We start from the raw sequence: 15,207 nt of genomic DNA, 5'->3' as shown, positions 1-15,207 counted from the left end.
GGGGGGGGGCTTCTTGCTCCTCGTGGCTTGACTGAGGGCTGTTGGGAGCAGAGGGCGGGGCTTGTTGCATGTGCCCGCTCCCTGGATTCCTTACTGCCAGAGCGCCGCTCCTGTGCGCTCCCGCAGGAGAGGGCGCCCTGGCAGAGCACTTACCCAGTTTCCTTCGCTCCTCTGGGTCTTGTAAAAGCTGGCAGGGGGCCGGCCCCTCCGGCTCGCTGACGTGGAACTGGAGGAACGCTTTCTCGTGGTCTGGGAGATCCACTTCGGACGCAGCTGCACAGAACACATCCAAGAAGAGGCTTAACTCGGGGGAAGAGACGGAAGGTGGCCAAACGCAGTGGAAGAAGCCCGTGTCCTCCCTATCCCAGAACAGGGGTCTTCCGGGGAGACCCTTCGCAGAGATGCTCAGCAGAGTCACACCTTTCTAAGCCCACTGAAGACAATGAAATAATCAAGGCGGAGCTCCGCTTAGGAGAGGGATTAAAATGTGGAATTGGCTGCCAGAGGCTGCCAAGGACTTGGCCCTGTCCCTGGAGACCCCTGCCCACTTGGGACTGAACCCGGGCTCCCCTGAAGGCAAAACCCAGTGCTTGAAGACGGAGCAGGAGCCCCCTCCTGCCTGTCGGGGTGCCGGGGTACTCACGTGGGCAGTCGCAAAGGGCGATGGTAGCGTAGTAGTGGGAGAGGGCCTTGAAGTGCTCCGCCTTGACGTGCACCATGGTGGTCCATGAGAACGGGACGTAGTCCTTCATGTGGGGCTGGGTCGTGGTCTGATACACCAGAGAGTACACCTCGTCCACCTGGGGGGGGGGAGGGGGAACAAGGACAGGAAAGAGCTGTGGGTGAGCAGGGGGCTTCTTCCCCCAAAGGCATGACCGAGGACGCGGAGGAGTCATGGTCGGCTGGCGTGGGCCACAGGAAGCAGAGAGCAGACCCACGTCTGTTTCGTTATTAATATATTTAAACTTTTAGCCCTCCTCTCCTGCGCCGCAAGTTCTCAGGGCAGGTAACAAGTTAAAAACATGGGCCAACACTGGCTCCCTCTCAAGAGTGCCAGGGAAGCGGGTGCTCTACGGCAGTTAATAAGAACAGAAGCCAATGTTGGATCAGGCCAATGGCCCATCCAGTCCAACACTCTGTGGCACACAGTGGCCAAAACCCAGGTGCCATCAGGAGGTCCACCAGCGGGGCCAAGACTGCAGAAGCCCTCCAGCTGTGGCCCTCCCAAAGCACCAAGAATACAGAGAATCACTGCCCCAGACGGAGTGTTCCATCTCTACCTTGTGGCTAATAGCCACAGGTGGACCTCTGCTCCACATCTTCATCTAATCCCCTCTTGAAGCTTGTAGCCGCCACCACTTCATGCAGCAGTGAATTCCACATGTCAATGACTCTTTGGGTGAAGAAGGACTTCCTTTGATCTGTTCTAAGTCTAAAAAGGTAAAGGTTCCCTTGCTTAAAAGCCAGTCAAATCCGACTCTAGGGTTGCGGTGCTCATCTCCGTTTCCAAGCAGAAGAGCTAGCGCTGTCCGAAGACGTTTCCGGGGTCATGTGGGCGGCATGACTAAACATCAAGGCGCACAGAACGCTGTTACCTTCCCACCAAAGTGGTACCTATTTATCTACTTGCAATTACTTGCGTTCGAACTGCTAGGTTGGCAGGAGCTGGAACTAGAGACGGGAGCTCACTCCGTCATGTGGCACACTCAGGTCTCAAACTGCTGAACTACCGACCTTCCACAGCCTGCAGTTCAGCATCTTAACCACTTGAGCCACCGCAGCTCCTTTTGTTCTAAGTCTACTGCTCATTAATTTCATGGCGTTCCCACAAGTTCTCGTATTGTGAGAAAGGGAAAAAAAGACTTCTTTCTCCACCTTCTCTATCCCATGCCTAATCTTGGAAACCTCGATCATGTCACCCCTCAGCCGTCGTACCTCCAAGCTAAAGAGCCCCAAGCACTTTAACCTTTCTTCATAGGGAAAGTGTTCCAACCCCTTACTCATTCTAGTTGCCCTTTTCTGCACCTTTTCCGATGCTATCATATCTTTTGGGGTGCGGTGACCAGGACTGTACACAGGACTCCAAATGAGGCCACACCACAGATTTATATCGGGGCATGACAATACTGGCTGATCTGTTTTCAGTCCCCTTCAATGCTCCCTCTAAGCTGTGGAGTCTTGTGAGCAAAAATTCTACTTTGTGAGCTACTGGCCTTAAAGTGGTGAGCGAGCGATTGGGATACTGCATAAATTAGTTTGCTCTGGAGCCCCATCCTTCCTGAGCGAAGACAGAAATGTGTGAGCCAGGGGGTAAAAAAACTGTGAGCTAGCTCACACTCACTCAGCTTAGAGGGAACTCTGGTCGAGAGAGTCGGTTTTGGGTTAAATTATGGACACCATCTGGAGACTATTAAACTAAGAATAACTGATTGGTTGACTTTAATCTGTATTTCGGCATTGGGTTTATAATCTGTTGCAAATCGCCCAGACCCCTGTGTCCTCGGGGCTGGTCGATCCAGAAATTTAATTAATAGCAATAAGAAGAACGGTTACCCTGGCAGCTTCCTGCGCCAGCTGCAGGCAGGTGAGGAAGTCGCTCTGGGCCCGGAGGAGGAGGGCCTTCTCAAAGACGCACTCCTGCACTTGCGCGATCATCAGGTGCACCAGCATGTTCAAGGACGGGGCGCTCATGTCCAGGCTGGGAGCGTTGGAGAAGTTCTCCTTCAGGTAGTTGAAGGCTCCTGCAAGAGAGACGGGAGGGGTGTCACAGGCTGGATCCGTCCGTCGGGTAAGTACTGCACAGCACTGGGGTGGGCTCCAGTGTTCCCTCTAAGCTGAGCTAGTGTGAGCAAGCTCACAGTTTTTTTAGCCTCCGGCTCACACATTTTTGCCTTCGCTCAGGAAGGAGGGCTCCAGAGCAAACTCATTTATGCAGTAGCCAAATCACTCACTCACCACTTTAATGCCAGTAGCTCACAGAGTAGAATTTTTGCTCACAAGACTCCATAGCTTAGAGGGAGCATTGGTTGTAACTAGTGTTCCCTCTAAGCCGAGTCAGTGTGAGCTAGCTCAGTTTTTTAGCCTCCGGCTCACACATTTTTGCCTTCGCTCAGAAAGGAGGGCTCCAGAGCAAACTCATTTATGCAGTAGCCAAATTGCTCGCTCACAGCTTTAACGCCAAGTAGCTCAAAAAGTAGATTTTTTGCTCACAAGACTCCACAGCTTAGAGGGGACGTTGGTCTCCGTGGAATTACATCCCGCTGAATCTGCCCTCCTAAGACTCCACCCCCAAATTGCCAGAAATTCCCCGAACCCAGAGCTGCCAACCCTAAGTGACCATCACTTAGGCAGTGGCCACACTGTGGCAGTGAGTTCCACAAGTTAACAGTGCTCAGTGTGAAGAACGTCCTTGAGTCTACTGTTCGTGTATTTCATTAGCCAATCCCAAGTTCTAGTAATGTGGGAAAGGGAGAAAATTTCCCCCCTCAATCCACTTTTCCCACTCCGCTTTCTGAACGCCGGCTTGGGAAATGCTTAAGAGGTTTGGGGATGGAGCATGAGGAAGGCGGAGTTTGGGAAGGGACTCCAGCGGCAGGCTCCTGATGGACTCCTCCGGTGCGCGGCAGCTCCTGATTGCAGTTCCGGCCTTTGACCCTTAGGCTCCGCCACGCTGCATCGTCACACCATCACGCCGCCATCCCGCTGCCGTAGCTCCGCCTCCATCCGGTCTCCGTTGCCGCCGTATCCACAGGTCGCCTCTGCTCCACTGCCGTATCGCTGCCGCCGCCGCCAAAACTCCTGACACACACCATCAGGAGGAGGGTGCCCCCTGCCAACCTAGGGCAGGTACCCATTTGTCTACTTGCGGTTACGCTTTCGAGCCGCTGGGTGGGCGGGAGCTGGGACTTGGGCCGGGAGCTCACCCTGGCTGCGGTGGGTCTCGAACAGCCATAGTGGCTGTTCACTAGTGTTGTTAATGCAGGCATTGAACTGCCTGCGCCACCGCTCCCATTCTTGCGAGTCCTCTCCTCTGCTGCCAACAGCTCCCTGCCCTCCTCTAAGTGACAGCCCTTCAAATACTTCAAGGGAGCCATCCTGTCCCCCCTCAACTTCCTCTTCTCCCAACTGAACATCCCCAAGTCCCTCAGCCTTTCCTCGTAGGGCTGCGTCGCTCTCCTCTGCATCAGCTCCATTCTGTCGATGTCCTTTCTGAAGTGAGGCCTCCAGAACTGCACACAATGCTACAAGTGCGGCCTGATTAGCGGGACTAGGACATCTTATGATTTGGATGTTATGTCTCTGTTGACACACCCCAAGATCGCATTAGCCTTTTTTGTCGCCGCATCACACTGGCTGCTCATATTTAACACACGGTCCGCCTGTACCCCAAGATCTTGTTCACACACGCCGCTACCCAGTGAAGCTGATTCTCCTGAGTAAATCAAAGCAACCAAACGCAGGTCGAGTATGCACGGTTACAGTGTTATACTACCATTCCCACCCCCGCTGGAACGGCTGTCATACCAGCTGCCTTCTGGAACGCATCGATGGCGCAGTCCACGCCCTGCAAGGTGGTACGATCCTGCCGTGCTCCAATCTGGGTGTGCAGTGCTCCGATGTTGAAGAGGACGCTCCCCTTCTCGAAGGCCAGCGCTCGCTGGTGTGAAGGGACCCCGGTCAGCGAGTCATACCTGTCGAGAGGGAGGTCTGCTGAACAACGCATAGCAAATGGGAAGCCAATCCTCTCCCCCGCCGCCCCCCGCCCAGAGAAGATTTGGGTGGGGAAAGCAGATATTTAACTCTCTCAGCTGTCAAAAATGAGATGGCGGAGCTACTGCACAATGAGAGAGAATGGGACTGACACACCTGCGTCAACCTCATCTGGCATGCACGCCCCCCAAGTCCTGTTTGCTTCTCTCTAATGGGTCAGGGGGCTGAGCCAAGGACAAAAAGCCGATTGCCAGTCCCAGGTTCTATTTCTGTATTTCAATGAATGACAATGTCAGGAATGGGGAGGTGGAGGGGACTGGGGAGAAGAAGGAGAACAAGAAAAATGAGAAGAAGAAAAAGGAGGAGGAGATTGGATTTATACCCGGCCCTTCACTCGGAGTCGCAGAGCAGCTCACAATCTCCTTTCCCTCCCCCTCCCCACAACAGACACCCTGTGAGGCAGGTGGGGCTGAGAGAGCTCTTTCGAGGACTTCTCTTGAGGGAATTACTCTGAGAGAACTGTGGCTTGCCCAAGGTCACCCAGCTGGTTGCATGTGGAGAAGTGGGGAATCAAACCCGGTTCTCTCAGATTAGAGTCCGCGCTCCTAACCACTACACCAAACAATCACATGACTGTCTACAGGGGTGTGACAGGGGAAACAGAATTCACTCAAGAGTTGCACCAAGACTTCTAAGTGAAGTAGCAGCACCGATTTGCAATGTTCCCTCTAAGCTGTGTAGTCTTGTGAGCAAAAACTCTACTTTGTGAGCTACTGGCGTTAAAGTTGCGAGCGAGCGATTTGGTTGCTGCATAAATTGGTTTGCTCTGGAGCCCTCCTTCCTGAGCAGAGACAATAATGTGTGAGCCAGAGGCTAAAAAACTCACAAAGTAGCTCAGCTTAGAGGGAACACTGCCGGTTTGCCACAGCAATCCTTGGGCACTGATGAACCCGCAGATCTGTCCCACTAGGAGCAGTGCTTTCTCCTGAGCCTCTTACATGCGAAGAAAACCCCTTGCACTGGGAGAAAGAGCCTCTGCAGGCAGAACGGATCTGTCGGATCCAACCCAATGGGGCTCGTGCAAAAACCTGGACAGCCGTCGCCTTCTGAGTTACACCCATTGGCTCTCTCGGGTCCGCTCTGCCTGGCTGTTGTGCTCCAGGTTACGGAGCTAGATTCAAGTCCAGGAGCACCTCAGAGACCAATAAGGGGTGTAAACGTTCAAGAGTCAAAGCTCCCTCCGTCAGACTCTCGGAAGGTTATACGCCGAAAATCTTGTTGGCCTCTAAGACGCTATGAGGGAACATGGCACGGTGTAGCCCGTCAGGTCTGGGAAGCTAAGCAGGGTCAGTTTGGTGTAGTGATTAGGAGCACGGACTCTAATCTGGGGAAACCAGGGTTTGATTCCCCACTCCGCCACATGCAGCTGCTGGTGTGACCTTGGGTCAATCACAAGTTCTCTCAGAGCTGTTCTCTCAAGGGCAGTTCTCGAAAGAGCTTTCTCAGCCCCACCGACCTCACAGGGTGTCTGTTGTGGGGAGGGGAAGGGAAAGGAGACTGTAAACCGCTCTGAGACTCCTTCGGGTAGTGAAGGGCGGGGTATCAATCCAATCTCTTCTTCTTCCTCCTGTTTTACTTGGACGGGAGACCACCAAGGAAGACTCTGTAGAGGAAGGCAATGGCCAACCACCTCTGCTCCTCCCTTGCCGGGGGAAGCTAAGAAAGGTCAGTGCTTGCAAGGCACACCACCAAGGAAGGCTCTGCAGAGGAAGGCAATGGCAAACCACCTCTGCTTCTCATTTGCCTTGAAAGCCTGTTGCTGGTCGAAGTTAAGCAGGGTTAGTACTTGCATAGGAGACCAGCAAGGAAGGCTCTGCAGAGGAAGGCGACGGCCAACCACCTCTGCTTCTCCCTTGCCGGGAAAGCACCTTGCTGGGGTCGCCGAAGGTTGGCTGCGACTTGAGGGTGCTTTACACACATCCTCTGAAAGTCTCCAGGTTATGGAGCTTCCCTAGCCTGCTACACAAACACTCCCCCCCCTCATGGGACCCAAAACACACTCTGGATTTTCTACAGCCATGTTTGGAGTGTACTTCTTTTCCCAAAGAGTCGTTAACACGTGGAATTCACCGCTGCAGGAAGCGGTGGCGGCCACAAGGGCAGACAGCTTTCAGAGGGGACTGGATAAACATACGGAGCTGAGGTCCATCAGTGGCTATTAGCCAGAAGGTACAGACAGAACACTCTATCCTGGGGAGGGAAGCTCTTGGCATTTGGGGGGCCACAATGGGAGGGCTTCGGGAGTTCTGGCCCCACTGGTGGACCTCCTGATGGCCCCTGGGTTTAGACCACTGTGTGACACAGAGTGTTGGACTGGATGGGTCACTGGCCTGATCCAAGATGGCTTCTCATGTTCTTATGTCTGGGGCAGTGATGCTCTGTCTTCCCGGTGCTTGGGGGGCCACAATGGGAGGGCTTCTGGAGCTCTGGTCCCGTTGGTGGACCTCCTGGTGGCCCCTGGGGTTTGTCCACTGTGTGACACAGAGTGTTGGACTGGATGGGCCATTGGCCTGATCCAACATTGGCTTGTCTTATGCTCTGATGAAACCCAAACTGTCAGTGCAGCTGGCATTGGAAGCCTGGGCACAATTTGTTCCCATCGACAGAAATAAAAAAACACTCGCTTGACTCACTGTGGGATGTAAAACCGTCGTCAGATTTCTTTGCACTGTATATAAAGCCAGATTTTAACTAAATTAAATTAAACACAAACACTCGCTCCTGAAGCGCGAACAAGGCGGCCTTACTAACCAGTGAAAGAAGACCCCCAAGTTCTTATTGGGGGGGAAGAAACGGTTGTCCAGGAAGTAAAGTTGACTGTAGTATTCCCTGAGCAGCTCCAGGCCTGCCTCATTTCGGCTAGGTGTTCGCATGGCCTGTTTGGGACGAGAAAGAGGGAGCCAGGAAGGATGAGGGAGAGAGAGGGCATTCAGCCACAGAAGTGGAAACAGCCACACAGTCAAAAAGCTTCTTATGCATTTTTTACAATGGTTGTTTTAGTTAGAAGAAGAAGATATTGGATGTATACCCCACCCTTCACTACCCAAAGGTGTCTCAGAGCGGCTGACAAACTCTTTCCCCTTCCCCTCCCCGCAACAGACACCCTGTGAGGTAGGTGAGGCTGAGAGACTCTTGACAGAAACTGCTCTTTTTCAAGAACAGCTTTTATCAGAACTACGGCTTGCCCAAGGACATCCAGCCAGGTGCAAGTGGAGGAGTGGGGAATCAAACTTGGTCCTCCCAGATTAGAGTCCGCACACTCAACCACGACACCAAACTGGCTCTCACCAAATTGTCAGATCCAAACATGGTTTGGAACACCAGTACCACTATATATTGTCTCTCCTCTGAAGTAATGTCGAATAGAAGTCCTATATTCACACTCTTCTATATTCCTGTTTGCTTTTTAGCTCTAAAGTTAGGGTATTTAGACTGCCTTCTCCTATAAACGTTTGGTAATAGTTGCATTTGTTTTGTATGATTACTGCTTATGGGTTTTGTTTAAAGATTGTTGTCTTAAGTGTCAACTTTGCCCACTTTCTCAGGCTTGGTTGCCATGGGAAGTTAGGGGAGTGGGAAGAATGTCTCCTTTCGCCACTTCGCTGTTGCTTTCGTTATCTTATTCGGCCCAGACAAGTAACCTTGAGCCCCAGTCACACCTGGCATCATCCTTCGCCTAGGAACTATGGACCATTATTTCCTAGCTTAGGTGTCATTGGCCCCAGGCCATTAGGGTTTTGCGTGCTTTCCCCCAGTTCTAACACAGAAATGTTAAGAGTCTGGATACTATCAATGTCTCAATGAACTTTCCATTCTTTAGAATGACTGTTGTTGGGAACCGATTTCTCCAGAAGTCTGACATTAAGGTGCTGTTGGTGAAATATTGCATTGTTGTTCTAATTCAGATATCTGATGTTCTGATTGTCATAAGTTTTCAATTTCCAATCAAAATTTACTTAACAAAAAAAAAAAGATTGTCAGCTACCATGATCTCTGCAGGGCAGAAAAGACAGCTGATAAACATTTTAAATAAATTTTGAAAATAAAATTAATTATAACAACGATAGGCAGCATGTGGATGGTTTGCAAGTGGGAAGAAAAGATACGAGTGCACATCTTGGGGGGGGGGAATGTGGAAAGAGGCCCGCGTGTTCCGTTGGTACAAGGACGAACCAGAATCCTGAGCATGATCGTTTCCCTCCTAAGAAAAGGAAAGGCCCACTTACTTGCCGCAGCTCCACAAACTCTTTGATCTCAGCCTCGTACAAGGCACCGTCCTCGCCATAGTGGTCCCGGATCATCTCCTAGGAGGGCACAAATGAAGGGGAGGGGGAAGAGAAGGCGGAGGAAGTCGGGAATTTCACTCAGATCTTTCGTCCCACCCCTTTTCCATAGGACAAGAAAGATATTTTTTTAGAAGAGCACATGCCCCTTAGCTCACAAGCACAGCTGCGGCTTGAATTGCCACGGGCAAGTGCAGGGGAGTCACAGCAGGAGGCTGCCAACGCCTCCCCCTCTGGGTTGCTACAAAGATCTTTGTGGGCTACAGAAATAGCCAGAAATGGGAACCCTTGAAAGTGCTTTGATACTCCTTGTCATGATCTGGGCTGTGCCACCGGAGGCCTACTAGGCCCAGGGAGCCTGGCTGGGCCTACAACTCCCAGAATCCCCTGAGAGGTTTTGGAGCCAAAATTGACCAATAGGAAAAGAGGAGGGGCTTGGAATAAAAGATCTGGAGCAGCAGGAAAAGCTGTTCTTCTTCCCAGAGGGCAGAGCCAGAAGGAAGGCTGCTGCAGGGAAGAAACCCTCATCCTGAGAGAAGGGTGAGTAGTCTAAGGCCACTGCAGATAGTGAGCTAGGGACAGTATATTTAGACGCATTAGGGCATTTGATGTCTTTTTTTTCACCCACTTACTGTTATTATTCTGCATCTTGTTTGTTTGACCTCCTATAAAATAAACTATTTTCATTGTTCACTCTGCCTGGTCCTCACGCCTGTTATTTGTCCAAAAGGGAGGTCAGAAGGTCTTGGGAGGGTGCTCTGGGCCTTCTCAAGGGAGCCTGGAACCAGAGTGGTGGCAGCATCAGGTGACACCCCACCTGAGCCGTGACAGGAGGGGTGGCCACGCCAAGCAGGTTGCGGCGAAAACAAACCTGAAACTTGTGGCACCTCTAAAGACTGACGAGGTTCTGCTGTAGCAGGAGGGCCGGTGGACTAGAGCTCTGGGTTAGAATCACGTCCCTTTTTAGCCTGCCATTTTTTTTTGCCAAGGTTCCCCACGACTCCCGGTCCTTTCAGGAAGTAACTCCACAGAGCTGGGAGTTGAGGACAGTCTGCCTGGTCCTCACGCCTGTTATTCGGCCAAAAGGGAGGTCTGAAGGTCTTGGGAGGGTGCTCTGGGCCTTCTCAAGGGAGCTTGGAACCAGAGTGGTGGCAGCGTCAGGTAACACTCCTCCTGGCCCAGTAGTGGTGGAATGCTCCGTCAAGTCACAGCCGACTTACGGCAACTCCAGAGGGCTTTTAAGGCAAGAGATGTTCAGAGGTGGTTCGCCATGGCCTGCTTCTGCGGAGTGACCCTGGACTCCCCCTGGTCGTCTCCCATTATAAGTACTAACCAGGACCGACCCTGCTGGGGCTCTGAGATCAGCCGGGGTATATTTGTCCCTCTCCTGACCTAGGACTCTCCAATATCAGGCCGTACAAATTTGTGTTTTACAATGGGATACAGTGACCTTTTTGGTCTTCATGAGCGGGATTTTTTAAAACTGATTTTTAAAACCGATTTAAACTGAGGATGGTATGGAGTTGTTTTCTGTTGCCCCAGGAAGTTGGACCGGAACCAACGGGTTGAAATCGAATCAGAAGAGTTTTCGGCTAAACATTAGGAAGAACTTCCTGACATTTGCAGCGGTTCCTCAGTGGAACAGGCTTCCTCGGGAGGTGGTGGGCTCTCCTTCTCAGGAGGTTTCCAAGCAGAGGCTGGATGGCCGTCTGACAGCAATGCGGATTCTGTGAACTCGGGCAGTTCATGAGAGGGAGGGTTGCTTCAGTGCTTAGTTCTCGTGGCCCTTTCTGACACGCCCAGGGAAATGCTGATCGCCACTTTGGGGTCAGAAAGGAATTTTTCTCCAGGCCAGTTTGGCCCCCAGGGATCCTGGAGGGCTTTTTGCCATCTTCTGGGTGTGGCACAGGAGCCACTGGGGGTGGGGAGGTATTTGTGAGTTTCCTGTTTTGTGCAGGGGGTTGGGCTAGATGACCCTGGAGCTCCCTGTTCCAACTCTATGATTCTAAGTGAATGTGCTTTTGATTTACCATGCTGAATGTGCCTCATTAAAGTACAGCCCAGGTATAAATATTTCAGATAATAAGCTAACCAATACATACACAAACCAAGCTCAGCATGGGAGGTTTTGGAGAGTACTGGGTTGGATCTCACAGACCTGCCCTGCTAGGGGCAAGTGACACCTGCAGCTGACACACAGCACCGTCCGCTCACACCAGACGCTCTGTGCCTCTTGCACAAGGGAAGGATCTGTGTGCCAGAAGAAAGTGCCATTGTTTCCCTAGCATACCATGTGGGATCCAACCCATTGGGTTTTGTGGCAAGTCAAAGGGTTGGCAAAGAAATGGCAGGTGTCCATGTTTGTAAACTAGAAACCAGCTGAAGGCAACAGAGAAAGACCAAACCTTGGTGACCCTGAACTGTATGCAACCCTTGCGCCTGAATGAAGGTGCCTTAAAAGGTAAAGGTTCCCTTGCTCGAAAGCCAGTCGAATCCGACTCCAGGGTTGCGGTGCTCATCTCCGTTTCAAAGCCGAAGAGCCAGCGCTGTCCGAAGACATTTCTGTGGTCATGTGGCCAGCATGACTAAACACCAAGGCGCACGCAACGCTGTTACCTTCCCACTGAAGTGGTACCTATTAATCTACTTGCAATTTCTTGCTTTCGAACTGCTAGGTTGGCAGGAGCTGGAACTAGAGACGGGAGCTCACTCCGTCATGCGGCACTCGGGTCTGCTGAACTACCGACCTTCCGCAGCCTGCAGTTCAGCGTCTAAACCACTTGAGCCACCGCAGCTCCTTGTGCTTTGTGCCTTGGCATGTGCAAAATAGTATCTGGGTATTACATAAGAACATGAGAAGAGCCCTGCTGGATCGGACCAGTGAGGGTCCATCTAGTCCAGCCTCCTGTCTCACACAGCGGCTAAACAGTTCCTCTGGAGGGCCAAGAACAGGGCAGAGAGGCCAAGGCCTTCCCCTGATGAGAACCTCAGAAGAGCCCTGCTGGGTCAGACCAGGGAGGGTCCGTCTAGTCCAGTATCCTGTCTCACACAGGGGCCAACCAGTTCCTCCGGAGGGCCAAGAACAGGGCAGAGAGGCCAAGGCCTTCCCCTGAGAAGAACATCAGAAGAGCCCTGCTGGATCGGACCAGTGAGGGTCCATCTAGTCCAGCATCCTGTCTCACACAGAGGCCAACCAGGTCCTCTGGAGGGCTAAGAACAGGGCAGAGAGGCCGAGGCCTTCCCGTGAGGTTGCCTCCTAGCTCTGGGTTTCAGGGGCTTAGTGCCTCTGAATGTGGAGGTTCCCCCTCAGTCACCACAGTGAATAGTCATTGATAGAATGAATCTAAACCCCTTTTAAAGCTGTTTATTCCTGTGGCCATCACAGCAAATCCCGCATTTTGATCACTCGTAACTTTTGTCTGTCCTGAACCTACTGCCCAACAGTTTCATTGGACGCCCTCACGTTCTAGTCTTTTGGGAAAGGGGGAACTCTCTCCCCCCTGTGCGTAATTTTACAAACACGTCCCCCCACCCTTAGTTGTACAAGGGCATTACAATATCAGACAGCTTATTCTCAATCCCTTTCCTAATATTCCCTGACGCAGAGATTGCCCCTTTCACCGCGCTGCAAGAAAATCTGTCACGCCTCAAATGACTGCCGCTGCCTGGTGCCTCGTATCAGCTTCCCCTAAGAAGGGTGCGTCATCCCACACCCCAGTCAGCAGAGGGTTCTCTTACCTGCAAGGGTCCTGCTAGATCCAGTTCCTTGGTCTCCTTCAGCCCCAGGGGGATCATGGGAACACTGATGGAGTCACTGAAAAAACAAAAACAAATGGGGAACAACTGGAAAGCCAAACTGACGTTCCCAGTCCTCCTCCTTCCGAATCGTCTGCTAGACAGATGGGCAGCCCTTCATTTTTGCCTTATCCGAGCTAGTTCCACACCTTCCCTGACCACACCTTTCTTCCTCAACCTGCAGGCGAGTCAGGCTGCAAATCCAGCACCCATGTCCTCCGTCCCGGGTGAGCCGCCCCCACCTTTTCAAGAAGAATTTCTTTCCAGGTTAAGAGCATAAAAAGAGCCCTTCTGGATCAGACCAGACGGGCTGTGGCTCAGTGGTAGAGCATCTGCCTGGCACGCAGGGCCGGCTCACTCACTAGGCGAACTAGGCGATCGCCTGGAGCGGGACGGCCCTTAGGGGCGCCAAACTGAACCCAGCCCCATAGTCTGGAAGTTTCTTGATTATTTGTGTTTTTCATTCTTCCTAAAATGCATTTATTTTTTTTAATTGGTGGGCGCATGGGGAGGGGGGGGGCGCAGAAGGGATCCTTGCCTAGGGTGCAAAATAAGCTGGGGCCGGCCCTGCTGGCACGCAGAAGGCTCCAGGGCATCTCCAGTTAAAAGGATCACACAGGATGTGATGTGAAAGATCTCTGCCTGGGACCCCAGACAGCTGCTGTCAGTCCGAGTAGACAATATTGACCTTGATGGACTGACTCGGTATAAGGCAGCCTCATGTGTACATCTAGTCCAACATCTTGTCCCACACAGTGGCCAGCCACTTCCTCTGGAGGTCAGAGAGACTGAGGCCTTTTCCTGATGCTGCTTCCTGGCACTGGGATTCAGAGGTAGACTGCCTCTGAATGTGGAGGTTTCCCTTTAGTCACCATGGATGGTGGCCACTGATAGACTTCTCCATGAATCTCTCTAATCCCCTTTTAAAGCTGTTTATTCCTGTGGCCATCACTACAGCCTCTGACAGCAGATTCCACATTCCTTTTGCTTGTCCTGCATCTACTGCCCATCAGCTTCATTGGATGTACTCCAGTTCTAGTATTTTGAGAAAGGGAGGAAAGTATTTTTGGAGAAGTTCTTCGCACATATGTCTCCATTCAAGCTCTCTTCAGTTTTATTCTTTAAGTAAAAGACATTTATTTTAACAAGCGTTTTTGATGTCACATGTGCCCCCCCCCATCAACTTGGTTAATTTTTTTTGCCCTGAAGTCATAGTTGGCTTAGGGTGCCCCCACGGGGTTTTCGAAGCAAAGAGACTTTCAAGAAGTGGTTTGCCACTGCCTGCCTCTGAAGCGACCCCCGACTTCCTTGGTGGTCTCCCATCCAAGTACTAACCAGGGCCGACCCTGCTTAGCTTCCGAGATGTTACGAGATCAGGTCAGGGCGTAGCTGGTTCTACTACGGCAGTGATGGCGAACCTTTTAGAGACCGAGTGCCCAAACTGTGACCCAAAACCCACTTATTTATCACAAAGTGCCAACACGAAAATTTAACCTGAATACTGAGCTTTTACTTTAGAAAAAACAACTCATACATTAATTTAAGATGATCCAAACAAAGTAAGGAAAGCAATCCCAAATGCTTTCATTTACTTAAAAGTATTTGGCAGAGAATTCGACACTTTAATGATGGTCTGGGCCTGGCTGGGGCGATGGCACGCGTGCCCACAGAGAGGGCTCTGAGTGCCACCTCTGGCACCCGTGCCATAGGTTCGCCACCACTGTACTAGGGTGATATTATGTGACTGCCATTCTGGGGATTTTTCTGGGGACAAACAGTGCTGGTAACCTAGGATCTTTCTCAAATTAATTTGCAGGGGTTCAAGGAAATCGGCTACTTTTCTGGTCAGATAATGGTGTGGGGGCAGAAGGTATCATTGGAAGAATCACACATAAAGCTGTCTTATACTGAATCAGACCACCGGTCCATTGAGTTCGGTCTTGTCCATTCAGGGTCTCAGGCAGAAGTCTTTACCATCACCTACTGCCTGGTAGGAACTTGTCAGAATATGAATGTAGAGGCACAAGTGCAGAGATAATGTTTACATGTATAAAGTTAGGTTGCGCCTGCAAACTACTTGAGGATACAAGCTTGAGAGATGTGGGCGTGTACTGAGAGGCTCTGTCAGTCTTATCTGTGTGAGGCAGCCTGAACTCTGATTGGCTGTTGCGACTGTCTTGGTCATACACAGAGATTCTAAGAGTGACAGTTATTCAGTTACTCTCTGTCAGTTGGTGTGTCTGTGAGCACAACTGTTGTTAGCTCTATGTTAATCTGTTATTATATACAAAGTTATTGTCTAATCATTCACCAGTTAATAGTTATATAAACACCATTTGACTTAACCGTATTTGGTGTG

At 51.4% G+C, this 15,207-nt stretch overlaps 1 protein-coding gene across 1 annotated transcript in view; it reads right to left on the bottom strand.

The window, feature by feature from the left end:
• The window catches only part of RHPN1 (rhophilin, Rho GTPase binding protein 1), a gene marked incomplete at its 5' end in the record, with an annotated part of 42,271 nt that overhangs the window by 14,702 nt on the left and 12,362 nt on the right, over window positions 1-15,207 (bottom strand). The window contains 7 exons of the mRNA XM_015416631.1: window positions 154-273; window positions 644-800; window positions 2,554-2,741; window positions 4,525-4,691; window positions 7,522-7,646; window positions 8,997-9,074; window positions 12,792-12,867. Coding sequence (XP_015272117.1) covers window positions 154-273; window positions 644-800; window positions 2,554-2,741; window positions 4,525-4,691; window positions 7,522-7,646; window positions 8,997-9,074; window positions 12,792-12,867 — 911 coding nt within the window. The remainder of the gene's footprint in view (window positions 1-153; window positions 274-643; window positions 801-2,553; window positions 2,742-4,524; window positions 4,692-7,521; window positions 7,647-8,996; window positions 9,075-12,791; window positions 12,868-15,207) is intronic.

This window comes from Gekko japonicus, unplaced genomic scaffold (assembly GCF_001447785.1).
Source record: "Gekko japonicus isolate JY-2015 unplaced genomic scaffold, Gekko_japonicus_V1.1 scaffold4839, whole genome shotgun sequence".
In the NCBI taxonomy this organism is placed as follows: domain Eukaryota; kingdom Metazoa; phylum Chordata; class Lepidosauria; order Squamata; family Gekkonidae; genus Gekko; species Gekko japonicus.
This window is presented reverse-complemented; position numbering and strand designations above follow the sequence as displayed.